Source organism: Siphateles boraxobius, unplaced genomic scaffold (genome assembly GCF_051911475.1).
Source record: "Siphateles boraxobius isolate OS27281-9 unplaced genomic scaffold, OSU_SipBor_1 86, whole genome shotgun sequence".
Taxonomy (NCBI): domain Eukaryota; kingdom Metazoa; phylum Chordata; class Actinopteri; order Cypriniformes; family Leuciscidae; genus Siphateles; species Siphateles boraxobius.
Genome location: NW_027509215.1, coordinates 3,569,719 through 3,597,063, shown reverse-complemented (window position 1 = coordinate 3,597,063; position 27,345 = coordinate 3,569,719). Strand labels below are relative to the sequence as shown.

Below are 27,345 nucleotides of genomic sequence, written 5' to 3'. Positions count from 1 at the left end.
TTTTGTGTATGGTTAATTTATTTTACATGTGCTTTACATGTCATAATTTATAAGACTGAATACATGGAGAAATGCTCTTTGTCTTTAATAACTTGACTCGTATACAAAAACAGGAATGTGTATATAGGCTTTTTTAAATATTTGGCATTGAATAAAAGTAAATCCTTCAACCAGAGAAGAAAAAAAAACATTTTGAAATGAATTTTAAAAGAAACCATGTTAATCTTTTACCCAGTCAATCTATTCCACCCATAAATATTGTGGAAAAAATTAACCTTCATCTGGAATATATGTAACATGCAAAAGTATCAAAGAGTTTAGAGAATTCTCAAAGGCAAGAGTTTGAGTGCGACGACATGAATTCACTCAGAGTTGGGCAGGCCTAGTGTGGAGAGAAGGTGGTTAATACTAGCAGGCTTATCGATTTGTTTGAAACTTTTCTTAAATGTTTTTTAAAGTGTTAAGCAAAGCTGTTGTGGATGAATCTTTAAATGTAAACAGTTGTCAATGGAATCACTCAACTGCATGGGAAAGGAGTTTGTGAAGGATGGACGTACAGTTTTTTTTTTTTTAAGGAAGTACAGTGTTTGTCCACTGGAAGAGATTTTTCATTGTTCATTCAACTTAATGATCAACACCAAAGTAGCACACCAGACTGTATTTCCTAAGTTGAATATGCCATTTTCCATAACTACGCCTATTACTCCATTTTGAGAAATGATACAATTTCCATAAAATGTTCTTGATTTTCTGTTGTTATTGAGCATCAACTCACCTTTCTGACTTCAAGACAGGTCTCACCTCCCGTCAAAGGCTGTCACTGCCAATTGATGAACATGGTCAAAGGTTACAGGACTTTCACCAAAACAAGATACATTTTGACAACCCATGTTTCTACTGATCTGATGTTTCATTATTTGTTACTTGTACCACTTACCTAAAACAGGCACTGAGTCTTCACTTTGTCCAGCATCATTGTGGGCAGTTACGACAATGTGACCGCTACTGAAACTGGTGATGGAGCAGAGGAGCTGTGAGGTCATACAGAGTTTCATCCTCCCAGAGGAAGTGACCCCATACGCGGTGTAGTTCGTAGCAAATAAAGACTCATGCCATGCCACTACTGCCGATGATGCAGAGAATGTCACATTTAGAGGGGCACAAGGTACTGGGAGAAAGAAACAAATGAACAGATGAGTTATGTATGTATTTGCACTTTAAGCATCTTCATTTCCCATTTAAGAATGTAGGAAGGTAGTGCTGTGATGATTAAACATTGTGCACCTGTGGTTCCAGTGACCGCAACAGACTCTGCGCTTGAGGCGGCAGAGTTCCTCGCCCTGATGGTTGCACTGTAGGAGGAGCCACAAGGGAGGGGCATCTCAAAGAACGTGCGACTTGTCCAATAGGAGGCAAGGTCAAAGAGTGCCTGGCTGTTGCCCTGAATGCTGCCCTTGAGTCCAAAGAGGTATTCAGAATTAGGGCAACTCACAGTAGACCAGGATGCCCTCAAGATCTGAGTGTCATTCACTACTGTACGAGGGACAACCCTCAACCCAGTTGGAGGACAGGGAGCTGAGGGAAAGAGATGGACAACAAGACTTAAAACCTGTTTTCCCAATGGGGATCGCAAAGAAACAGAACCAAAATGTTAGTATCTGTCTCTACAATGGATTTGCCTGTACTATACTCTTATTCTCAAATTTTGTGTAAGTTGCAGCTGTTACGCTTTCACATTTGGTCTGAACCTAGAGATCCTTTTCATGTTATATCCGATTTGTAGACACATCTTCAACGTAAGTTGCTGCTACTAACCATTTAAGATAAAGACTAGGTGACTCAATTTAGTTTTGCATCTCTTTTTGTAGATCTTTGAATATCCTGTAATCCGTCATCAGAAGCCATTCACATCTGCAAATTTGGCTAAATTGCTTTCATACTAATTAACAACTATACTATAGCGGACTTTAACTGTACTCCAGACCTCCCTTTTCATGCAAATTTGGGTGTGGTTCTTTTGGTGGACTCGCAAGTACAGAAAACATTCCAACCAAAATAATCGAACGTTGATGTCAAACAGATTAAAGTCTACTCTAAAAGTACTAGTATGAAACACCCTTAGGGGACATCTAAAATACGTGCAGAGCAGTTCAAAGAAAGCAGATAATTGTTGTACCTGCTCCACCAATTTGAGGTTTACTCAAGGAACTGTTGCAGGTGCCATCTGTTGCCTGCACTGTAAAGTTGTACACGGTGCCACACACTAAGCCCATCAAAGTACAGGAAGTCCCTGTGTTCTGGCAGTAGACCGTTGTGGCGTTTTCTGACTGGGCTATTCCCACGTAGGCCACTGCCCCTGTACTCCCCACCCATGACAAGGAGGCACTACTGTTCCCGCATTGTATGTTTGCAGTTACATTGGTTGGTTCACATGGCACTGCAGAATAAAGATATCGCAATGAAAGTTAGTACAATGTAAAAATCATGGATACATAATTTAAAGGAAAAGAGTTTGTCACTCTTACCTGTTTTGAATGTGACATTAGTACTTGGCAGACTGGTGCAGTTCTCATTACTGGCTAAAACGGACACGTTGTAGGTGTTGCTGCAGTGCAGGTCAGTTAGGGTGCAGTTATTGTTCGATGTATTGCATGTCTTTATGTCTCCATCTCTGCTGACTGCAGTAAGCAGGTATGACTGCGCCACGTAAGATGGCTCCCATGACACAGACACAGTCTTAGACTGACAGTCTGTATAGGCCTGTACTTGTGAGGGCTGACAGGGTGCTGCAGACGATCAACAGAAAAATGAGAACAACCTGAATATGGTGCAATGAAAGCACATGTAAAATTGATAGATACTGTATGTATATATATATATATATATATATATATATATATATATATATATATATATATATATATATATATATATATATGTGTGTGATAGATAGATAGATAGATAGATAGATAGATAGATAGATAGATAGATAGATAGATAGATAGATAGATAGATAGATAGATAGATAGATAGATAGATAGATAGATAGATAGATAGATGGATAGATCAAGGGTGTCCATTCTTCTCTGGGAGGACCACCTTCTTGCAGAGTTTAGCTTTAACTTTAACCAGGCAATGAAGGTCAACTCTACGAGAAGGTTGTTCTCCTGGAGCAGGATTAGAAACCCCTGGTTTATAAAGTGCAGTTGCAATTATTCAATTAGAAATGTCCCACAATGCAGATGTTATGGTGTATCAAGTGGTTGTTTGCACTTTATTATGTGACTTCTGTTCTGGGTGGTTGTTCACTGGTTAGGTCAAGAGCCCATCCCCAGATGTCTATGATATTCTGATCCCTAGATATGTCTCAGATCTCTTCTTTAATGCAATTCTAAGTTGTTGTTTTTTTCACTCACCAGGTAAAACCTTAGTCATATCACCTAGGAATGACATTGCAGCTTTAAGGCTAATATCCCTAACCCCCAAGTTGGAGCAATAATAATAGTGATGGTGGCCTTAACTATTTGGACATATAACGCACTTTGCTAATGAAAAGCTATTGATTACTAATGGCTTGCTTTTTAAACTCATTGTTTTACTAGGTAGGTATAACAATATTGATCGTTGTACCAGTTCTGATCTTGTAGGGTGGGCTGCGAAGGCTGCTGCATTGGTTGGCCGAAGCAGCCACAATGATGGTGTACTCTTTTCCGCACTGCACATTGGTAAGGTTGCAGGAAGAGATGGAGCTATTGCAGGAAATGAAGGCACGGTCTTGATCCTCTGCTGTGACAATGTAGAGGGAATTTCCTCTGTGTTCCCTCTGCCACTGTACCATGATAACAGAACTTTGGCATTCAGCCACCACCACGATGGATGACAAGGCACAAGGTGCTGGAGAGAGAGATAAATGTTAAATGGACTGCATTTATATAGCGCTTTCAACAGACCCATGGCCACCAAAGGACTTTACATATTGCCTCACATTTTCCCATTAATTCACTCATTCATACACCGACGGCGTATGGATAACATACATTAAGAATAAGAGACCCAGGGTCTCAAATGAGAGGGCTGAACCTCTCAGGTGTACTTGCCTGTCTCCAGCTGAAAGCTGTTGCTGGGTGGGCTCAGGCAGGCAGCGTTTGAAGCAGTGACTTGGAAGGTGTAGTTTTTTCCACAACCCAGGTCAGGCACATTACACTTGGAGTTTGCGCTGAAACAAGTGGTATTTTGACCGTCGTCCCCAACAGCCAGTACCGTGTAAGATTCTGCACCCTTATCCACTTCCCATGATACCCATGCGGAGTTAGTGACACAGTCCACGGTACCATTAACCCCCTGGGGTGTACATGGTGCTGTAGAGAGAAGAGGTTAGACATAAAGTGCATAAGGAAAGTATGGATATTGAAATGTATCTATCCATCCATTTGTAATAGCATTCCTGTGTTAGTGTCCAACCTGAGGCGATGTTGAAGCCACTGCTTGCTTGACTCTGACAGCTGCCCCTCAGTGCCACCACACTGATGTTGAAGCTCTCTCCACAGGGCAGATGTGTGATGGAGCACTGTGTGTTTGTGCTGTTACAGGAGGAAATCACACCAGTGCTCTGGGACTCCATTTCCACTCTGAACTGGCTGGCATCCACTGCTGGGCTCCAGCTCACCAGCACAGACCCTGAATCACACTGCACATTTGCAGATACGTTGTGAGGTGGACATGGAGCTGAGAAAAGAGAGGAACCAATCTGTTATTAAACGGGTGGGACAGTGCCAAATATTTCAGCAGGAAATGATAAAAGGTTTACCAATAAATCAATGATGGTATACTCCTTGCCTAACTACACATGCTATACAGCAATGTTACAGCAAGTTAGCATACCTACTCATTTCACATGCAAATTCATAACACAATGTAGAAGTCTTGAAGGTACAGTAACTTGTAAAAGTTTTTGCATTGTGGCATTATTTTCATGACAATGAAGTCAGTTTTCTGTCAAAATTCTCATTCCCGCAATTATCGTACTTTCAACTGATTTTTTTTGTAGTTACTCTAACTGTATTACAACATTTTCAAATTAAATCAGGACAATATATGTATAATATTTTTTTATTTAAATAATATTTAGTTTTTTGCATTACAACAATGATAATTAGGAGAGAAAATGTGCTTAATTGCTCTGAAAATAATTGTAAAAGAAAAATAATAAAGAAATAATACAAAAAAAAAACTAATTAAGGCTAAAAGTAGACTTCACTTAAACAAAATATATTTTCTTATCCAGATCATATTCCACCTCAAAATCAAAAAATGTTCTTTAAACATTTTATGAGATTTACCTTTATGTTAGAGAGGGGTTGAAAAATGGTAAATCTAAATTACAACTGCTGCTGGTGATAGAAAGTACACCACGCTTGTGAAAATACTACAAAATGTATGAAATCATACGTGTTAGGCCTTTATATATATTTGGTTGCTAATTAAGTTAAGTTGATATACAGTTGTCTTTACTTGATAAAGTAAAATCCTCACACACGCACCTGTTTGCACTTGAGACATAGTACTCTTCACGCCCCCGCAACCACTGGCCATTGAGTAAACAGAAACATTATAATTCTGACCACACTGCAGTTCTTGCAGATTACAGGAGGCAGTGGTGGTGTTACAAGAGTAGGAATGGCCATCATCAGACACGGCCACAGCCATGAATGCCTCCGCCCCTTTGGCTTGTACCCACGCCACAGACACAACACTACCATTGTGGATGTCGCAAAGCAAAGATGTCTGAACATTGCTAGGTGCACATGGAGCTAAATAGACAGAGAACAGGGACCATTTTAAAGGACATTCATTATTAGTATTGCAATGTTGATAATCATACACCTGCATGGCCTTTTTGTTTCTTTATCTTTTGAACATATGACAGCAGATTAGAATATCCCACATCAGAAACTGCATTAAATCTGAGCTCTGTCATCAGGTGCACAACAGAAGCAGTGGACTCACCTGACTGCAGAGTGAGGTATATGTTGCCGGTGTCACATACTCCATCCATGGTAGTGACGGTTAGGTTATATCTCTGGCCACAGTGGATTCCGGATAATGTGCAACTGTGGTCAGAGCTTGTGCAGTTGATTCGATGTCCGTCAGAACCAGCAGCCTGGACCATGTGATGCGTGTGGTTATCAGTGAGCTCCCAGGTTACAACAGCAGAGTTGGTGTCGCAGTTGAGCAGGACGCTAGCATTCTGTGGCTTACAGGACACTGAAGTGAAATGAAATATTAACAATTACCATAATTAACTAAATAATTGTATACTTTAATTAGTACTAACAACAGTAACTGAGAATTTTTCAATTTTTTTGGTAACACTTTATTTTACAGTGTCCTTGTCACACTTGCATATAGTTACTGTATTAGAAACTATAAAGTATGCATAATTACATGCAACTAAACAAAAACCTAATCCTTACATAACCCCTTTAGTAAGTTCAATTATTATTACTCAGTACCTAAATGTATAATTACACTATAACATGTAACTCACTTTTTTATTGTTATTTTTTGCTTAGGTACCTGTACTCAGCACGACTGGTTGGCTCAGTGCAGTGCTGCAGCTCCTGTCACTCGCGCTGACAGCCAAACTATAGTTCATCCCACAGAGCAAGTCTGAGAAGACACACGCTGTTCCAGTGCTGTTACACACTGAAGCATAGCCACCGCTACTCCAAGCAACTGCAGAGTAGGAAACGGCACCCACGCTTCGATCCCAGGATACAGACACATCTCCAGTCGTACAGTTTACTCTGCCCTGCACATGACCAGGTACACATGGCACTGCAAAGAAAAAAGTTTGACAATTAAAACTTGACTTACATTGTTAGAATTTTTATTCAAAAAGTTAACCAACAGTTATGTTGGTGTCGTAATATTTCAATACTGAATTTAGATTTTGTTTGCATGCTGAATAATTAATCTTTTTTTTTTTATGGAGATAAAGGAGGCAGCAGAAGATTAAAAACTGGAGAATGTACCAGTGTTTATTTCTAAGATGGAACCTCCTGATGTGTTGCATTGCTGGTTTACTGCAATGACGCTGACATTGTACGAGGAGCTACAATGCAGCGTTTGCAGTTTGCATTGCTGTGTAGTCGTGTTACAGGTATTTATTGGACCTTCAGGTCCCGCTGCAACCACCAGGTAAGACGCCGCCCCGTGGCTGATGTTCCATCTTACAGTTATAAAGTTAGACAAACAGTCCAGCTCAGACACCACATTCTGAGGAACACATGGAGCTGGGAGAGAACAGAACAGGAAAACCATTTGAGGTCTGAGATATGGGACATTCTCAACAGACTATATAGAAGTCAAGCCATCAGTGTTTCTGTATTACCTGTTGACAGGTTAGCAGGTGAACTCTGTGCACTTCTGCATTGCCTGTTAATGGCTTTGACAGTGATCTGGTACTGTTGACCACAGAGCAGCTCTGATAGGAAGCCACTGGTAATGTTGGTACTGAATGCCAGCGTGTTCCCATTTCCACTCACTGCTTCCACTGCATATGTCTCAGCACCAGCACTGGAAGTCCAGCTCAGAGTGCCCAGCCCCGTGCCACAGTCCAGGATGGGCGTCAAAGCTTGAGGAACACATGGGGCTAAAGAACCAGAAAACAGAACAGCATTGAAACTTTCATGAGGTTTGTGCTTACTTGCATAAACAAGACCAGAACATGTCTGGGTATTATGAAAGATTTACTTTAGCTTTTATTTCAATATTTGGTTTGTATTGAACTTTAGAATATGTAATAATAATAATATATAATCAGAAGTTATTATTTCTCTCTTGTGATGAAAATTATGTTATATTCATATTTTTCATCAGTATCCATGTCTTGTTTCCAACTAAAAACATCTATACATTCTTAAATAAGATAAACCCAGCAACCTAAATTTGGATACAATTGCCTCAAAAGTATTTAGAGACATTGTATGAATTTCATTGCTAAATATCAAACCCTAGAATCTGGCCATAATCTGCAAAAAAATTTGCTCCTTTTTCAGAACTAATTTTACTTTTCTTAATCATTTTTATGATTATATTTTACCAACTGGTCCACAGTCATTATTTCACTGTTTTACTGTATTTTCAATCAAATGAATTATTCCAAACTTTTGACAATATATATGGATTTAAAATTTGTGTCAAAGTGTCAAATGAATATTTTTATCTAATGCATTTATCTAATACACATTCATATATTTCATATATTTTATTAGTTTTAAACTACTCATCCATCCGTACAAATGCAAACCCCTTGTATATTTATCATTACAGTGTCTTACCCATGTGTATGTAGGTGCTGTTGCTACGTTTACTCGTGCAGTGGCTGTCATTGGCAGTAACTGTGACGTTATAGACTTCACCACAATGCAGGTCCTCCCAGGTGCAGCTGGTCCCATTAGTGATGCACAGGTGTGTGTGTCCATCATTACCTGTTGCTGTGGCAGTGTACATGTTTGCCCCATCGCTTGAGCCCCAGATGACAGAACCCACCTGGCTGTTACATTCCACATGTGTCACGAGATTATGGGGCGTGCAGGGCGCTGGATCACAACACATTACAAAGGTAAGTCAACCCATTTCATACAGTACTCCCTCAAATAAAACTGATAAGCAGAGCAACAGTAATATAACAAGAAATCACATACAATCTGTGTGTAATATTGTGTATTTTGTTGAGTGCGCAGCAGTTTTATGTATAATTTCAGGGCCATACCGAGTCTGAAAACTACAGGGGCGCTCAGTGGGCTGTCGCAGTAAGCTTCTTGCCCTTGGACAGTCACATTGTAACTTTGTCCACAGAGCAGTGACACAGACAGGCTAGTAGAAGTGGTGTTAAAGGCTATGATATATCCCAGACTCCCTTTTGCCGTCACAATGTAGGATGACGCCCCTTTGGCATTTGACCAGTCGAGCGTCACCATCTCACTGTTGCATGACATGTGAGCAGTCACATTCTCTGGTCTGCAAGGGTCTGGAGAAGTGAAGGGGGATTGTTATATTGTACCATTGTATAGAGTTATTCTATAATCATTTAAATAAATAATAAAAGAAAAGTATTAACAGTAAAATAATAAATAAATAAATAAACATTGTTATTATTAATAATAGTAATAAAAACAATAAAATATAAATCTGAAACCACATTATTAATACTCATAATTAAATAAAATATTAATAAAAATGTTTAAACACATAATAATAAAAAAAAATGGTTGGGAATCGAAAATCAATTCCAATTCTGGAATTGGATACGATTTTGTTTTTTAAATAAAAATAAAAAAATAAATAAAATAATAATAATAATAAAAAAAAATATATATATATACACATAAACAAATGTATTATCAATCATAAAAACACTGGGTAATAAAGCACAGAGTGTGAGAAGGGTGTGTGGCTTCCACTTTTCTTTCTTTTTTTTGATTAAAGGCCCAAGGTTTTGTGAAGGTTTTTTTACACTGCCTAATGCTATACCTGTGGTGAGGTATACAGGTGCGCTGGCATTGCTTTGGCAGAGGCCGCTGTAAGCGGTGACAGTAAAAGCGTAGGTCTCTCCACAGCCCAGATTAGAGAAGGAACAAGTGGAGGAGGTGGAGTTACAAAGCTTCTGGTGTACTCCTCCTGCACTGAGGGCTCGGGCGGTGTAGAAATCCACTCCTTCTCTCGCCTCCCAAGACATCACGGCCGTGTTGTTGCCGCACACCTTATCGACTGCCGCCCGCAATGGCACACAGGGTCCTGCAGAGGGGTCACAGAAAGGTCAGACCATAATTAGCCTAATTAACTTTAACCTCCTTCTACCGTGTAATGGATTGCAAACTCACTGGACCGGAACGTGGCATTGGTGGCGGAGGTGATTTGGCACTGCTGGTTCGTAGAGGTGAAGGTGAGGTTATAGAGTTGTCCACACTGCACGGACGAGATGTTACAGTAGTTCTGTTGGGATGAGCAGGAGAACCTTTGGCCTCCTGATCCCAAAGCCGTCACCGTATAATTCTCCGCCCCAGCCATGATGCTCCAGGACACTAGAGCTGAATCTGTAGCACAGTCCACGATGGCGGACACACTGGCGGACAGACATGGTGCTAAGAAATATAGAAGAATATTTTTCAGTACTTATATCCTTTTTGCTAGCACATGTTTTATTTAACAGTTATGTACAATCTCAGAAAAAAGGTTAATTGGGGCTCTTTATTGAATCTTAGGGTTCTTGAATCAATTTTAATGCCAAAAAGGTTTGTGAAATGTCTTAAATGAATGCATTTTTCTACTGATAAAGTATGATTACAAGCTTACAGACCTGATGTCATGTTGACCCCTATGCTGTCAGAGCTGTTGAACACCTCTCCGATGGCACGGACTCTGACATAGTACACTATTCCACAGGAGAGATCAGGTAAACTGCAATATGTGCGATCTGTCCGACAGGAAGTGGAATGACCATTTTGCCCATCCAGGAACGCAATGTATCCCACTGCAAACTGGCTAGGCTCCCAGGAAACCGTTGCATTGAGGGTGGCGCAGTTTATGCTAGCTTTGACATTCTGAGGAGGACAGGGTTCTGAAATGACACAAAGTAAATAAGATTGATACAAGATGAACGCTTTAAATTTCAATCTGCTTCTCACACAATACTATAATATGGCTATAAAAGACTTAGAATGCACTATACAAATAGTATGGATTACTTATAGTTGTCCCTTTTTTAGCTCAGAAAAGAGCAGCTCCACAGAAGAAAGTCATTCAGGTTTGTTATTTGTAACATCATGAGTAATGACAGAACTTGAATTTTTGAGTGAACATTGCTATAAAAATCAGTGGTCACATGACTGACCCGTCTTGATTGGATCATAGGTGGCAGTGACATTGCAGGCACTGTTGCGAGTCGTCACGCTGATGTTGTAGATCTGGCCACAGCTCATGTCTGGCATGGTGCAGCTCGTGTTAGAGGTCGCACAGGTCACTGTCAGGCCCTCGGGGGTCACAGCCATCGCTGTGAAGTTGGCGACAACTTTAGTGACATCCCAGGAGAGCCGAGCGGTGGAAGGACTGTACTGTGCTGTCAGATGCTGAGGAGCACATGGACCTGTAATGGCATGATAACAGCTTGGTTTTATTCATTAAATATTTTAAAAGGCATAAAATAATCTATCATAAGCCTCATGTACACATTTCGTAGTACAATTAGTCACTTTACTCTATATTTTTTTTTTAAATTATATATATAATATACACAGTCAAACCAAAATTTATTCAGACACTTTCAAAAGTTCTTACATTATCACAGTTTATTCACTATAGTTTAGAAAATGATAATACAATATGACAAGAACTTGTCAAATCAGTTTATATTTCACTGGTTTTGTCCATCCTTCTGTTAGACTGTCTCACAAATGAATTAGGTTGAATAGCTGTCAACTGTTAAATTTAAGTACACAATTAGATAATACCAACCTAGGTCAACCAATTACCAAGCAATGCTTAATTTTGTTCAGTCCGTGGTGTCTAAGGTCGCATTAGCAATTAAAGAAAAAACACTTAAGCAAAACATGATCAGGCCTAAGTGTCTGAATAATTTTTGGTACCAAGAATCTTTGGGTATAATATGTCACATTTTACTTTATTTTGCTATCCAGTGTCCTGCACCCACTAGTAAAAATAATAGATGATCTCTGGTCTGTGAATCATTTTTGGTTTGAATGTGTGTGTGTATATATATATATATATATATGTATTAGTAAAATAGTTGACTGGAGCGGAAGGGGACCCGCTACTTCAGTGGAAGTTAGGAAAACCAAATCTCTTACAAAACTGGCAAACGCAAGCAAATCAGATTCAGTAAACCTCACCTGTGATCAGGGAGTCAGTCATCTGTGCACTGGAATTGCATGTGGATCCCAAAGTCTGTACGTTCACCATATACTCATTGCCACACTGCAGGCTGCTCAGCTCACAGTGCGTGATGGAGCTGTTGGATGTACAGCTAGTACTGTTGCCTAGCGGAGCCAAGGCAGAGACGATGTATCCCTGAGCACCTGCACCGTACTGCCATGACACAGTTGCTGTTCCTAGCTGACAATCCAACACTGCCCTGATGGAGCTGGCTGCGCAAGGAACTATGGGTAAAAGCAGGAGAGACACTGAGAATGTTAACATTTAATTGGAGCACAGTGTTCTTCATATGCAAACAAGGCGAACAAAGATTGAAATGTTCAGAACTTTGGCGTTAGTATGATTTTTTTATGTTTTTTTATGTTCTCTTATGATTAAAAATACAGTATTATTATGAAATATTATTGCAATTTAAAATAACTGTTTTCAATTTTAATATATTTTAAAATGTAATTTATTCCTGTGATAGCAAAGCTGAATTTTCATCATCATTCTTCAGTGTCACAAGATCCTTCAGGAATCATTCTTAAAATGCTGATTTGCTGATCGAGAAACATTTTTAATTATTATTAATGTTGAACAGTTTTGCTGCTTAATTTTTTTGTGGAAACTGTGATACATTGTGAAATCATTTGTAACATTATGATTGTTTTTACTGTCACTTTTGATCAATTTAATGCATCCTTGCTGAATAAAAGCATTAATTTCTTTTAGCAAAATATAATCTTACTGACCCCAAAACTTTGAACAGTAATTTGTCATTGACAATTTTCTATATGCATAGAATAGTAAAATGAGCATGTACAGAACACAGTATTCTGGGTGCTGTGTCCTACAATGCAAAGCGCTCGACTTCATCCAGACAAACTCTTGACTCATTAATTTAGTGCAAAGATATTTTTCACACAAAAAGAGATTTAATGCATCTTACCAAATCTTTTCCAAAATCTTAACCAAATTCCACTCACTAAATTAAATGTGCACTGAAAAGGAATCAGGTCATGTGACAAGAAAGTAACATACAATTGTTTGAAAATGTTCCATAATGTGTTTTACACAATTTTTTGCCGTGTATACAGTGTTTACTGAAAGCAGCTCCGAACATAGTAATTAATTCAGCAGAGAGTATAGAGAGCATATAGAAAAAAATATATGCTTGTATATGTTTAGATGTACCTGAGTTAGTGTTCAGAGTATATAGAACAACATGTTTGTACATTGTTCAGAGTATATAGAACAACATGCTTGTATATGTTTAGATGTACCTGAGTTAGTGTTCAGAGTATATAGCTGTATATGTTTAGATGTACCTGAGTTAGTGTTCACTGTAACACTTGGAGGGCTGCTGCAGAGATTATCTGATGCCGTCACATTAACGTAGTACAGCTGACCACAACTGAGCCCTGTCACGTTACACTGCGAGCCTGTAGACTGGCAGGTGGTGGAGACTCCATGGCTGTCCTGCACGGTGGCTTTGTACTGTTGTCCTCCTGCACCGGATGTCCATGATACCACTAAAGCAGCTGTGAAACAATCCACGGTGGCCACGACATTGCTTGGGGTGCAAGGCACTAGAATACAAAAAGCAAGAAAAACCATTTTGAATTTTGAACCAAATTGAATTTGATTACATTTTCTAATTTAAACAATGGCATTCTTCAGCTTTCAAAAGAATCATGATGTGAAATAGAAAATAAACTGGTTTGGTTTTGATTGTGTTGCTAAGTTACACGTTATATTTTATTACCTGTTTGGACCTGAACTGATGCACTGTTCCCACTGCTACAGTCGCTGCCTTTGGCCTTGACTGTGATCGTATAAGTCTCTCCGCAGGTCAAAGTTAAAAGGTCACAGGAGGTGGAGGCTGAGGTGCAGTTAGCTGACAGGCCATTAACACTGCTGGCTGTCACTGAGTAAAGCTCCGCCCCTTGGCTGCTCCCCCAGGTTACTTTTGCTATGTCGCTACTACAGGTGACATTGGCCGACACGTTTTGTGGCACACAAGGAGCTGGGTAAATTACAGAAAACAAAATAAGTACAAGGTTGACATTATTTTAAAAGAATATTCAGAGTCCTGTCCACTTGAATGCTAGATAAATTCAATACGGTGTGTTTTGTGTTGTTTCTACAAAGAAACAATGTGGTAATGGAGCTTGTGATATACTGTACACTATAGTTTACAAAATCTGCATGTAAACACTAGACAAACTTGTAGTGTGCAAAATTCTCCACTAGTTAGATGGATGATGAATATAGCTAAATGATTATAAGGTTATACTGTGGATGAAATACTTACCAGTATTGACACGACGCACTTCGCTACGTTGCCCAGTGCAGTCGACGCTCATAGCTGTGACTGACACGTTGTACGCCTCACCACACGCCAGGCCTCTGATGTTACAGGAAGTGCTGCTGGAGTTGCATGTTTGCGTAATTCCATTATCACCTTCAGCTGTTACTATATAGTAGGAAACAAGGCCACTAGATGCTGCCCAGGAAACAGACGCAGTGTCAGACCCACAGGATAATGACACATTGACTTGAGTGGGAACACATGGAGCTGGAAAGAAAAGATTCAAATGATGTGATGCACAACATTTTAGCGCAATAGATTATCAGATGCCATTTAGAAATGGTGTAAATTAGGGTCTACGCTAATTGCTCTTTGAATTATTGTTTAATGTTATACCTGTGTCTAGAGTGAGCAGGGGTTTAGAACAGGTCGAACAGTTCTGGCCGTATCCTGTAACACTGATGTTGTAGTGCTGACCACACTGAAGTGAGCTGATGTTGCATGAGGAGCCGTTGGTGAAGCAGCTGTGCTTTTGGGCGTCCTGGAAAGACTGCAGTGTTGCATTGGAACTTAGTGTACCGTTGCCTGGTGTCCAAGAAATCAGTGCGGAGTTGGTGCGGCAATCCAGTCTGGCTTGAATGCCAGTATTAGGACATGGTGCTGCAACATGAAAAATTGATAACATCAAAATGCTGTTGCAAAACTATTTTTACATGGTGGATGGTTGTCAGGTTGTTGCCACATGATTGCTATTATGTTCTAAGTGCTTCTATGGCACATTTATGTGGTTTGGTGGTACACAAGGAGCTGGGTAAATTATATAAAACAAAATGAGTATATGGTTGGCTGTTATATTTAAAGTGAATTATCCCTTTAACTACCCACTAATCCGCATATCAACTCAATATCTATACTACCATTCAAAAGTTTAGGGACAGTAATTTTTTTTATGTTTTTGAAAGAAGTTTATTATGCTCACCAAGGCAGCATTTATTGGATAAGAAATACTGTAAAAAATGTAATATTGTGAAATAATTACAAATAACTGATTTCTATTTTAGTTCTCAAAAAACATTTCTTATTATTATCAATATTAAAAACAGTAAAAAAAAAAATTTGAAATGAGGATATTTGATGAATTGAAAGTTCATAAGAGCATTTATTTTTAAAAGAAATCTTTTGTAACATTACAAATGTATTTACTGTCACTTTTAAATAATGCATCCTTGCTAAATAAAATGATTAATTGCTTTTTTTAATGTTACTGATCCCAAATTTTTGATCGGTAGTGTATATCATAAATTCAATATAACAAGGTTTGATTTAACCAGCTATTTCTCTTACCTGTTATGATAGGTGATCCAGTGCCCACAGAGCTGTTGCATGAACGTCCCTCTGCCACTACTTTAACCGAGCAATTTTGTCCACACATCATGTTAGTGATGTCACATCCTGTTTCATTGGTCCTGCACATATACGACTGTCCATTAGAGCATTCAAGTGTTGTCAAAATGGACAGTGCTCCATTGCCACGGGACCAGGACACACTCGCTGTGTTGTTGCCACAGTTTATTGTGGACTGGATATTCAGTGGAGGGCATGGGGCTGAAGAGAAAAGAAAAAAATATTATTTAAAGGTGAAGTATGAATTAATTTTTAAGATAATATGAGTAGTGCTAGGATGTTGCTGTATGTCTTTTATGTGTTTGAAATGGGTTTTACTAGGCTGCTTTTTAATTGTGATGAAAGAATAGACTTTTTCTAACATGCACTAAAGAATTGTGCACAGTAAGATCAGGACCGTGTATTAGAAATTAAATACAGTTGGTTTTGATTTCATGTTGACTTTAAATATATAGATATTGAATTGGTAGGACTCATTATTTAGAATGTTAGCCATCAATTTTGTCAAAATGCTACTGCACCTGCCGTGACCTGACTGGTCACACTGTTGGAGCTACAGCCGTTGCCCTGTGCAGCCACAGTGATATTGAATGTCTGCCCACAGCCAATTGCAGCGATTACGCAGGATGTGGAGGTGGAGTTACACCCCAGAACCTTGTCAGTAGATTTTGCTTGAACATAGAAGATCTGCGCCCCATTACTCGACTGCCAGCTAACTTGAACATCCCCTGTTTGGCAGTCTAAGAGCTGACTGACCACAGACTGAGGAGCACAGGGTGCTGGGAGACAAAAGTTAAACAAAGTATTACTTAAGCATGTTTTTAAAGGAATATTCTGGAAACAAACATCAAGTTTTCTTAATAGAAAACAGTGTTTCCCCAGAAAACAGTGTTTATAAAAATGAATGAGAGACACATTTGCGTTAACCCACGTACATTTGATGTCAGAAAACACATTCCCCTAATGTTCCCCTAATGTTAGTATATGCTTTCCTTTCAGTTATTTTTTGGTAAAATATTTGTTTGCTAGGTAGCAAGCAAGTATGCTGTAGGGATTAAATGTGAAGTTTATTATTTTTGTCAAGGCTGTACTGTTTACTTGAATGCTACACATCCATTGCAGGTTTTTAAAGTGTAACTTTTATGGGTAATTCTTTTAAACTCCCCCTGTGGTTTCAAGCTTGTGAAATGTGAAAATCAATCTTTTCATATTGTTTAAATGTCTATGTGGTGTTTTTTTAATATGCTTTAAGTCAAATCATGAGGAAATTCATAAGTAAACACCATTGCATAGTTGTTTCTCCTTAAAACTGCAGTGAACCAAAGACAGTCTCAAAAACGCGGTTTAAAATCGCTGGTGTTTCTGATGTCACAAACTACCATGTAACCAATCAAATCAAGGTGTGATCGTCAACGACTGGTTGAGCTGGTTCAAGTGAGTGGAGGCGGGGTTGATTTACATATTCATAGATCCGCATATACTAAATAAGGCAAGGGTGTGGAGTTACATTTTAAGCTATTTTAAGGCATGAATACATTTTTTTCATGAAATTTTCTTTTTAAATATGTCATTTTGGTGATCAAAGGTGAGGGATAAAATGATTGACTACAGGGGGACTTTAAGAAACATTTCAAACTTCAAGTACTTTAGACAACTATATACTATAGTTTAAAAGTTCTGCATTTAAACACTAGACAATCTTGTTGTGTGCAAAATTCTACACTAGTTAGATGGATGATGTATATAGCTAAATGATTATAAGGTTATACTGTAGATGAAATACTTACCAGTATTGACACGACGCACTTCGCTACGTTGCCCAGTGCAGTCGACGCTCATAGCTGTGACTGAAACGTTGTACGCCTCACCACACGCCAGGCTGCTGATGTTACAGGAAGTGCTGCTGGAGTTGCATGTTTGTGTAATTCCATTATCACCTTCAGCTGTTACTATATAGTAGGAAACAAGGCCACTAGATGCTGCCCAGGAAACAGACGCAGTGTCAGACCCACAGGATAATGACACATTGACTTGAGTGGGAACACATGGAGCTGGAAACAAAAGATTCAAATTATGTGATGCACAACATTTTAGCACAATAGATTATTTGATGCCATAAGAAATGGTGTAAATTAGGGTCTAGGCTAATTGCTCTTTGAATTATTGTTTAATGTTATACCTGTGTCTAGAGTGAGCAGGGGTTTAGAACAGGTCGAACAGTTCTGGCCGTATCCTGTAACACTGATGTTGTAGTGCTGACCACACTGAAGTGAGCTGATGTTGCATGAGGAGCCGTTGGTGAAGCAGCTGTGCTTTTGGGCGTCCTGGAAAGACTGCAGTGTTGCATTGGAACTTAGTGTACCGTTGCCTGGTGTCCAAGAAATCAGTGCGGAGTTGGTGCGGCAATCCAGTCTGGCTTGAATGCCAGTATTAGGACATGGTGCTGCAACATATAAAAAAGGTTAACTCATCAAACTGCAGAATGGTGCTTGTAACGCAAAAACTGTTAGGATGTTGCCATATGTTTGCTGGGTGTTCTGGGAGATTGCCAGGGAGGTTCTTAATGGCTCAGCTGGGTCAAAAGATTTTGAAAAAACTGAAGCCGGTTTGTGGTTCCCAACCCTGATGAGCTGAGTTCAAGTACCTGAGACAAGAGTGATAGACTGGCTAGCCAGGCCCATGCAGTCACCCTTCACGCCCATGACTGTGATGGAATATTCCTGGCCACATTGCAGGTTTGGGATATCACAGCGTGTGACAGTGTTGTTGCAGGACGCTTTGTACCCTTGGCTGCCTTCCGCCTTTACTGAGTACCAAGTGGCACCAAGTGCACTGTTCCAGGTGATGGAAGCAATGTTGGAGGTACAGTTTAGAGCAGCAGTGACATGGGTGGGAGTGCAGGGTGCTAGATAAGGGAGAGGAGGAAGCTGTATTAAAATAATTAGGCTACATATAACATTTAAATTAATTTAAACTTACTGTTGAAAAGTTTGGGGTTGGTAAGATTTTAAAAAATGTTTTAGAAATATATCTCTCATGCTTACCATGGCTGCATTTATTTGATCAAAAATACCGTAAAAACTGTAACGTTGTGAAATATTATTTCAATTTAAAATAAATGTTGTTTTTTGTAATTTATTCCTGTGAATTTTCAGCATCATTACTCCAGTTTTCAGTGTCACATGATCCTTCAGAAATCATTCAAATATGCCAATTTGATGCTCAAGAAACATTTCTTATTATTGTTGTATCATGGTTCCAATGCTGAAAACAGTTGCGCTGCTTAATATTTTTTTGTAGAAACCATAAACAAAATGCAGGATTCTTTCTGAACATCATAATTTTTTTAATTAAAATTAAATTAAATAAAAATCTAACATTATACATATTTTCACTGTTATTTTTGATCAATTTAAGGCATCCTTGCTGAATAAAAAATTCATTCTTTACAAACAAACTCACCCCAAACTTTTGAATGGTATGTTTGTTTGTATGCTTGTTTTTTGTTTTGTTTTTTGTTTGAAATACATGTGGCCCCAAAAATTAATTGGTAAAATGAATGAATGTCATTAAATAACAGTAATTATCAAGTATTTATTTGTGGTTATCAAACATTGTTTAGTGGGTTATGTTCATTGTTAATGTGATGAACATTATATATTAATATTTGGTTTAAAAAAGGTGAAAAGTGAAGATAGTTTTGAGAAAATCCTGCTTGAATCTAATGCACTGAAATTCATACATTTTATGTATTTGAATACATTTTAGGGCCACTTCACAATCATATTATAATTTTCTCTACACAATGTTGTTATGACTAATTTGAATCAGCAAAAGTGAGCATGCACCTGTTACCACTGCAGCTCTAGGTTGAGAGCTGCTGTTGCAGGAGGCTCCATCAGCTTGGACAGTCACATTTAGTCTCATCCCACATGGCAGAGAGGTCAGCTGACAGGAAGTCCCCGTAGTGTGACAAGAAGCTAAGCGTTGCTGCTGCCCGTCTGTTGCCATTGCTGTGTACCCATTTGCTCCTGCGCTGGCAGCCCATGTCACGTTAGCCACGTTGGTGTCACACTGGAGCACAGTTGTGACATTTTGAGGGTCACAGGGAACTAAAGGAGATACATAGTCAGCTTCAAAGATCTGTTACTGTTTGAAAATGTGTGCATGCTCAGATGACTGTTACCTGACTGTATCTGAATGGGTGTGGATGCCTGACTCCTGCAGTGACCATCAATCCTTGAGACAGTGACGTTGTAGTTGACTCCACAGAGCAGGTCTGCTGTTGTGCAGTTGTTAAAGCTGGTGCTGCAGTTAACCGTGACTCCATGTTCACCCTGCAGTACTGCTGTGTACAGACCCCCAGCCTGAAGGCTCTGCCAGCTCACTGTCGCACGATTCCCTGCACAGTCTGTAGAGACCTCCACGCTGACTGGAGCACATGGGGCTACAAAGGAGAATGTAGGAGATTTACTTTGTGTGCACCAGAAATTCATTTGCTTTACCTTCATAAAAATACCGTTTTTTTTACATTTAAAAAAACCTGGCCTCTTTTAATAATCTCCTTTTATATGACTTTTTTATTATTATTTTGCATTATTTGTTTTTACATTTTAAATATCTGGCCGCATTTATTTAATCCATTTTTATTTGTAATTGTTATAAAAAAATTACATTTGAAATATCTTGACCCTTTTATTCATCAAACATATATCTTTTATTTCGCATTATTATTTACATTTTAAATATATGGCCCTTTTTTCACTCTCTTATTTTACTTAGGTTTATTTTACCCTTTTTATATTTGGCCCCTTTTAATTTTTGTATATTCATACATATATGGAAGCTTTTATTTTTATTTTGGATTTACATTCATTTATAAATAAACCAGATAAATAAATTAATTAATTTGTAATATCTGAGCCCTTTTATTCATTTTTTTTTGTTTATTTGTTTTACCTTTTTTTTTTACATTTTAAATATATTGGCCCTTTTATTAGTCCCCTCTTTTTGTTTTACATTATTTTTTTATTTTAAATATAAAAAATTCTGTTCTCTTTTTTAATCCCTTTTTATTTTCTGTTTTACATATTTTTTATTTATTTTACATTTGAAATATATGGGTCTTTTTTTAATTGTCTTATTTTATTTAAGTTTATTTTACATTTTAAATATGACACCTTTAAATTTTTTCATTGAAATGTATTTATTGGCCCTTCATTTTGTATACATATATATATATATATATATATAGTTTATTTTACATTTTACTTATCTGGTACCTTTTCTTTGTCGATTTTTGGTCATTTTTGCACCTACCTGTCTGTAGGAGGACATGTTGACTCTCAGAGCTGTTGCATTGCAGGTTTGTTGCCATGACAAACGCATCATACGTCTCGCCGCATTTCAGGTTTTGGAATAAGCACTCTGTCGCCATGGCAGTGCAGGTGTGAACCGTTCCATCCACATGTTTCGCCTGTCCGATGTAGAAAATGGCACCGTTGCTAGAGAGCCATGTTAAAGAGGCAGTGTCTGAACTACAAGTCTCCACAGCGGTCACATTCTCAGGTATGCAAGGAACTACGTGGAAGATAAAGAGTATTAACAACTGATACCATGCCATGGTACTTTTTTGTAAGGGGAAATTCATATACCATTGTATTACATTGCAATAATTCACAGTACCCAAAATATGTATGTACACATGCTCACCTGTGTCTGCCACCTCTCCCAGCACAGGATCAGTAGTACAGTCACCGTCAGTCGCAACAATCCACACGCTCAGGCTCTCTCCACAATCCAGATCTGTTAGTGTGCAGCTCGTGTTTAGAGACGTACAGTTGTAGAAATCTCTACGATTACCACGGGCCTCCACAGTGTAGGTGTGGGTTCCTTCAACCCCGTCCCAAGAAGTGACGGCACTGCTGATGCTATTACAGTTTGCATTTGTGTGGACGTTCTGTGGCAAACATGGGGCTGAAGGTGTAAGGCGACAGAGGACAAAATTAAAAATTATATTTAAAACAACTGAAGTTACATTTATTTACATACCACTTTATACAGTGTAGATTGTGTCAAAGCAGCTTCGCAGTAATAAACAGGAAAATAAGTATTGTAAAAATTCATCATTTATGATTAACCAGTCTAGATCAGCTCAAGGCAGCTCTACAGAAGTTATTAGTGTCATTATTCAGCTCAAATTCAATGTTGATTCAATTCAGTCCAATAACAGTGTCAATGTTTCATTATCAGCTCAATTACGTTCAAATTTTGCTCTCATCTGATAGTATTGATAATAGACCTGAATATTAATTAGAGTCTTTTAAATAGTAGTCTTTAAAACCCCCAAGTAAACAGACAAACAGAAACAACTGCAGAATTATGCTTCTCTCATTCTAATGATTGTGAAGTTCCGATAGCTCTTTCATTACAATATTCATATTACATGTTAGGCCTTGACGTTGTCATGTCGTATCATGAAAAAATTCAGTATTTACAAATTTTAGCCAACAACTCACCTGTTTTGATCACCACTGCTTCTGTGTTTCCGCTGTTGCAGTCTAGTCCTCCAGAGTAGATGGATTTGACGTAGAAGCTGTAGCTTTTGCTACAGACAGTGTCAGCGAAGTAACAGGAGGTGTCAACAGTGATGCAATTAGTTACATGGCCGTCTGAGTCTATAGCCAGGGCGTGGTAATAAGCCGTGCTGTTGGTGGGACTCCACGAGAACAAGATGACATTACTGGAGCACTCACGGTACAGAAGTGGTGTTTTGGGTGGGCAGGGTGCTGTGTGTTTGTTTGAGAGATGGGGAGAGAAATTAATTTGCTGATAAAACATCCAATTCCTTTTTGGTTTAAAGGGATAATCAACCACAAAAATTTGAATCATTACCAATTACACATCCTCATATCGTTCAAAACCTGTACAACTTTCTACTGATTGCTTCTGTGAAGCACAGAAGAAGATATTTAAAAGAATATTTCCAATTTTTTGTAAATACAATGAAAGTCACAACATTGGACCCCAGTGACTTTAATTGTATGGACAAAACACACTGAGACATTTCAAAATGTCTTCTTTTGTGTTTTGCAGAATGAAGAAAGTCATACAAGTTTAGAATGACATCAAGGTGAGTAAATTATGACAGAATAAACATTTTGAGTGAACCTTTTGGAGAGAGACTGAGGCCCTGTTTACACCTTCTATTAAGATGTGTTTTGGTCGATCAGATCACAAGTGGACGATGCTAATTAAAGGTGTAAAAGGGTTCTAAAACGTTTTGACCTTTTTCACTTTCGACCACTTCCAAAGGTAGTCGAAAACGAAAATGCTTTTGTAGTGTAAACACTCATGTCAATGTGTTTGAACGGCCACAAAAGACTGCCTACTCTCCGCCTACTGACCTAATGCGTAAATATTATGGGAAGCGCGCTAGCTGGGATTTAAACTTTGTTGGCTGGAGACCCAAGTTTAGTTTGTAGATGAAAGACATACCAATCACCATTCCTGATTTATAACATGCACTCACAGCATTCGGCGTGGTCTTGCGGCTATAAGAGCAGAAAAGAACTTTTACGTCGTATTTCATAGGGAAATTGCGCACGTTTATTTTGTCCATTACATCGAAAGATCTGAAAGAAAACCTCAAATTTACCTGCCCATAGACCCTCCCTTCGAAGAAATCAGGACAGAAGTGTTTGAAAGTGAACAAAAGAGACGGATTAAAATACCAGGTGTAAACGGGAATGTGTATCCCTCGACTACTTGTGATCAGATCGACCAAAATGCATTTTAATACCAGGTGTAGACAGGGCCTGAGAGCAGATAAAAATACAACCTGAGAAAGACAACCTTAGAGAAGGCAGGTAGATTTACTAACTTAGGGGCTTAGACTGATAAAGGAACTAGAACAATTCTGCCACCTGATACCACACAACCTTCCATTAAATCTCGCCCTCAATAGACTCTAGAGCTCATTTAATCTACATGACAGTAATTCCTGGGTGTGTTTCTCCTCAGACTTCTTACACCGTGAGAGGATTTCCTGCTCATCTCCCAGAGGACTGAATCAGGTGTGAGCGTGACCTTTTAGAGAGGGCATCTTTACCTGTCTCAAAGATGTAGCTGCCATCGGAGGAGCTTTCACAGTTAGCAATGGCTATAATCCGTACAGAGTATATTTCTCCACATTGCAGCATTGGGATCTGGCAGGCTGTGCCCGTGGATGTGCAGTTAAGCGACCGGCCTTGGCCATCTATTATGACCGCACGGTATGACATGGCACCAAACACTGCAACCCAACTAACCGATGCCATAGCGGTAACGCAGCTGTACTCCACGGAGATGGAGGAAACTGTTGAAATGGCTGAGGAGAACAAGAAGTGACATGTTAGAGTTTGGCAAATCCAGATGCTGAAAAGACCAGCACTGATTTCTAGGCTGATTTATGTTTAGGCTTGATTCTGGTCTAGAAAATGTCCTCTTTCTTGTAGAAAGGCTAGACTAGAAGCATTCAAAACACACGAATGCAGAAATCTATTGCTTTATCTTTATGGTTTCATTCAAAGTTTTCACTCTGCTTCATCCTTATGTAGGTGCGACTCACTGGGAGTTGTGTAGTTGATGTTTGTAGGCTCTCCTGGTTCTAGGAACATGTTGATTGATGCAACCCCTATTGTGTATGTTAAACATGGCTCAAGGCTTGAGATATTCACAGCAGTACCGGTGACGTTCCTAAGAACAGGGGCAAGTCCCGGCTTATTACTGGCCGTGACTGAAACCTGGTAGAGCAGGACGCCTGGGACACTGAACCATGATACGCGAGCCATACTCGGAGTTAACTCCCTCACACTCACGCCATCTGGAGGCTGGATCACTGTAAAACAAGAAAATTATGTGAATGGTCGCTTAATCAAGTAAGATTGCATTGACAGGCTACCAAAGCTGCAGTATTGAAATAGCAAAAAACTGGGAAGAACAGAGTAGACTTACATGTTCTGATGGTTCTAACAAGACTCTTGGCGCCGATTCCTGCGGCATTAGAGGAATAAACGTAACAGTTGTATGCCGTATTGTTGCGGAGGTTGTCTACCTGTCCATTTAGCGTAGTGAATGTGAGGTTATGAGTCTCACTGTGAAAAGTTCCCTCCACCATCAAAAAGTATTTATCGGCTCCTTGCGCACTGGACCACTCAAACCTGATCGAGGTGCTCGATATTGCTTTCGAAAATGATATTTGCGAGGTGGCGGGAACTGCAAGTGAAGAAAAATGAAATGACATGAGTTCAAAATAAAAACAAGTTTGTCAAGATATGTGTATGGCAAGCCGTTTTAGCTTAAAATATTCCCAGCATTACTCGTAATTGCATTTTTACTAGTAAGAATTCAATTAGAGAGCTCTACAACTCAATTCTTACTAGTAAGAATTACAATTAGAGAGCTCTGTAAATGTACTTGTTACTAGTAAGAATTGAATTGTAGAGCTCTCTAATTGTAAGTTGTAAGTAATTGAATTGTAGAGTATATTGAATTGTATAGTAGAGTAGAGAATTTTAGAGAATTGTTTAGTAAGAATTGTATTGTAGAGCTCTCTAGATTCAGTTCTTACTAACAATTATTATAAGAGAGCTCTCTAATTCAATGCTTCCTAGTAACAGTTATGATTAGAGAGCTCTCCAATTCAATTATTTCTAGTAACAATTACAATAGAGAGCTCTGTAATTGTAATTGTTACTAGAAATAATTGAATTGGAGAGCTCTCTAATCATAATTGTTACTAGTAAGCATTGAATTAGAGAGCACTCTAATAATAATTGTTAGTAAGAATTGATTTGTAGAGCTCTCTAACTGAATTCGTACTGGTAAAAATTCAATTACGGGTAATTGTGAGTACGAGTAACACTGGGAACATTTTTAGCTAAAACGGCTTGCCATATATGTGTGGATCGATAACTTACTTGTCTGTGCTATCTGGGAGCTGATGCATGTCACATAACTCAACAGAAACACTTTAAAAGTCACTTGATAAATAAGTCCCGGTCTTAAGCCTTGGACCAGTTTCTCCAAAGTGGACGAAGCGAGTGGTGGAATTGAAACAGGTGCTGTGTTGCTTGAATTGACAACCCTGACATCCAGAACATAGTTTGTCGCTCCAGGAAAATTATTCCATTTTACAAGGAGAGACGATGCAGTGGGTGATGATATTGATGTTATGTCACAGCCTGGAGGAGACAAAAAGTTACAATAATTTGTATCTTATGAGCCACTTTCAAAATATAATATTATATTAATACTAAATATTTCGGCAAATGCATTTCTAAAGTTTATCTTCATTATGTTTGCTATGTTTCATTATTAAATTAAAAATGTTTTGTCTTATAATAGACAATTTATGATACATAATTAGACAGTATTATGTAATATACTTAATAATGTAACCTATTACTAAAAAAAAAAACATATAAATTAATATTAAATACTTGCCTGCAGAAGCTTCTTTTACCTTAGAACAAAGAAACATATGATAGTCAACTTAAGCACAAGATCTTCAAATGATATGAATGATAAATCATTAACAGATTACATAATAAATACCTGTGTCAATGAAAACAGTGTTACAAAGAAGCACAGTGTCCCTGGAAGATGCATCTCTGATTGATGTGTAAGGTGCTAATAATAAGTTAAGCTACATACACTTGCAAATAAGGGGAGAACTCTGAAATATTTTGTGGCATGGGCAAGTATTGGTGCTCTGTGAGAACCAATCAGTGCATCCAAAATGAGGACAGGTGGATGAAACCTAATGACTAACATAACATTAGGCCTCTGGGCTGAAGACATCATCCAAGTATCTGTGTGTGTGTGTGTGTGTGTGTGTGTGTGTGTGTGTGTGTGTGTGTGTGTGTGTGTGTGTGTGTGTGTGTGTGTGTGTGTGTGTGTGTGTGTGTGTGTGTGTGTGTGTGTGTGTGTGTGTGTGTGTGTGTGTGTGTGTGTGTGTGTGTGTGTGTGTGTGTGTTGGGGGAGGGGGGGTATGGGGGTGGTGTATGTTTTAACAGGTAAGGGCTAGGCTGGGGGTCAAAGGGTTGTTGTTAGACTCATTAAGACCACAAACTTTAAAACTTTCTCTCAAGAAGTTCTCTCGAAGTTCTCTTCAAGATGATCAGCCTTATATTTGAATAATTACTTTATTTGAAAAACATCATGTGCGCAAATGAAGAACATACAGTCGTGTTAGGATTATTTTTGAGTGGGAAATGATATAGGATAGGTTGTTGGTCATTAGGTTTCAGGAAAACAGGCTCAGTATAATGGAGAGAGTGAAATTCCCATCCTTGTACTGGGCTGCCTAAAGCAATCTGGTGTAATGTTAAAGAACGATTACATTACTGGATATCAAACACACATTTTCCCCTCTCATTTCACCTTAATTCTCTTTTAATATTATCCTTTCTAATGATGATGTTGAATTGTTGGTCTTTCCAATATGTTTTCAGTAAATGACATGGAACCTGATTGAAATCAAATGTGCATATTTGACTCACATGTACAGTTGCAATTGAACTGAATGACTGTTTTCAGTGAATCGTTTACTATAGTTATTCTGTTACCGCTCACTGAATTCAAAATGTTACATTAACTGAAAAGAAGTTGATACTGTAAATGGAGATATGTTTTAGCGTAGCTAGTGTAGT

The 27,345-nt window shown here is 38.6% G+C and overlaps 1 protein-coding gene across 1 annotated transcript; it reads right to left on the bottom strand.

The window, feature by feature from the left end:
• On the bottom strand, nucleotides 1-26,371 carry fndc7rs1 (fibronectin type III domain containing 7, related sequence 1). Its single transcript, XM_077221844.1, has 40 exons — nucleotides 26,238-26,371; nucleotides 25,612-25,875; nucleotides 24,647-24,907; nucleotides 24,261-24,530; nucleotides 23,763-24,020; nucleotides 22,171-22,440; nucleotides 21,365-21,628; nucleotides 20,972-21,232; nucleotides 19,839-20,099; nucleotides 19,501-19,764; nucleotides 18,297-18,557; nucleotides 17,832-18,095; nucleotides 17,440-17,703; nucleotides 16,174-16,431; nucleotides 15,593-15,853; nucleotides 14,645-14,908; nucleotides 14,252-14,515; nucleotides 13,703-13,963; nucleotides 13,266-13,526; nucleotides 11,913-12,179; nucleotides 10,898-11,149; nucleotides 10,364-10,624; nucleotides 9,888-10,148; nucleotides 9,538-9,801; nucleotides 8,777-9,034; nucleotides 8,343-8,603; nucleotides 7,394-7,654; nucleotides 7,035-7,295; nucleotides 6,577-6,837; nucleotides 6,007-6,264; nucleotides 5,541-5,810; nucleotides 4,462-4,725; nucleotides 4,098-4,358; nucleotides 3,631-3,894; nucleotides 2,526-2,786; nucleotides 2,177-2,437; nucleotides 1,285-1,575; nucleotides 938-1,168; nucleotides 776-820; nucleotides 1-382 (listed from the first exon to the last, which is right to left on the bottom strand). Exons 3-39 carry the CDS (start codon nucleotides 24,807-24,809, stop codon nucleotides 798-800), a joined length of 9,360 nt encoding a protein of 3,119 aa, XP_077077959.1. The 5' UTR covers nucleotides 24,810-24,907; nucleotides 25,612-25,875; nucleotides 26,238-26,371; the 3' UTR covers nucleotides 1-382; nucleotides 776-797.
• Nucleotides 26,372-27,345: the final 974 nt, after the last annotated feature.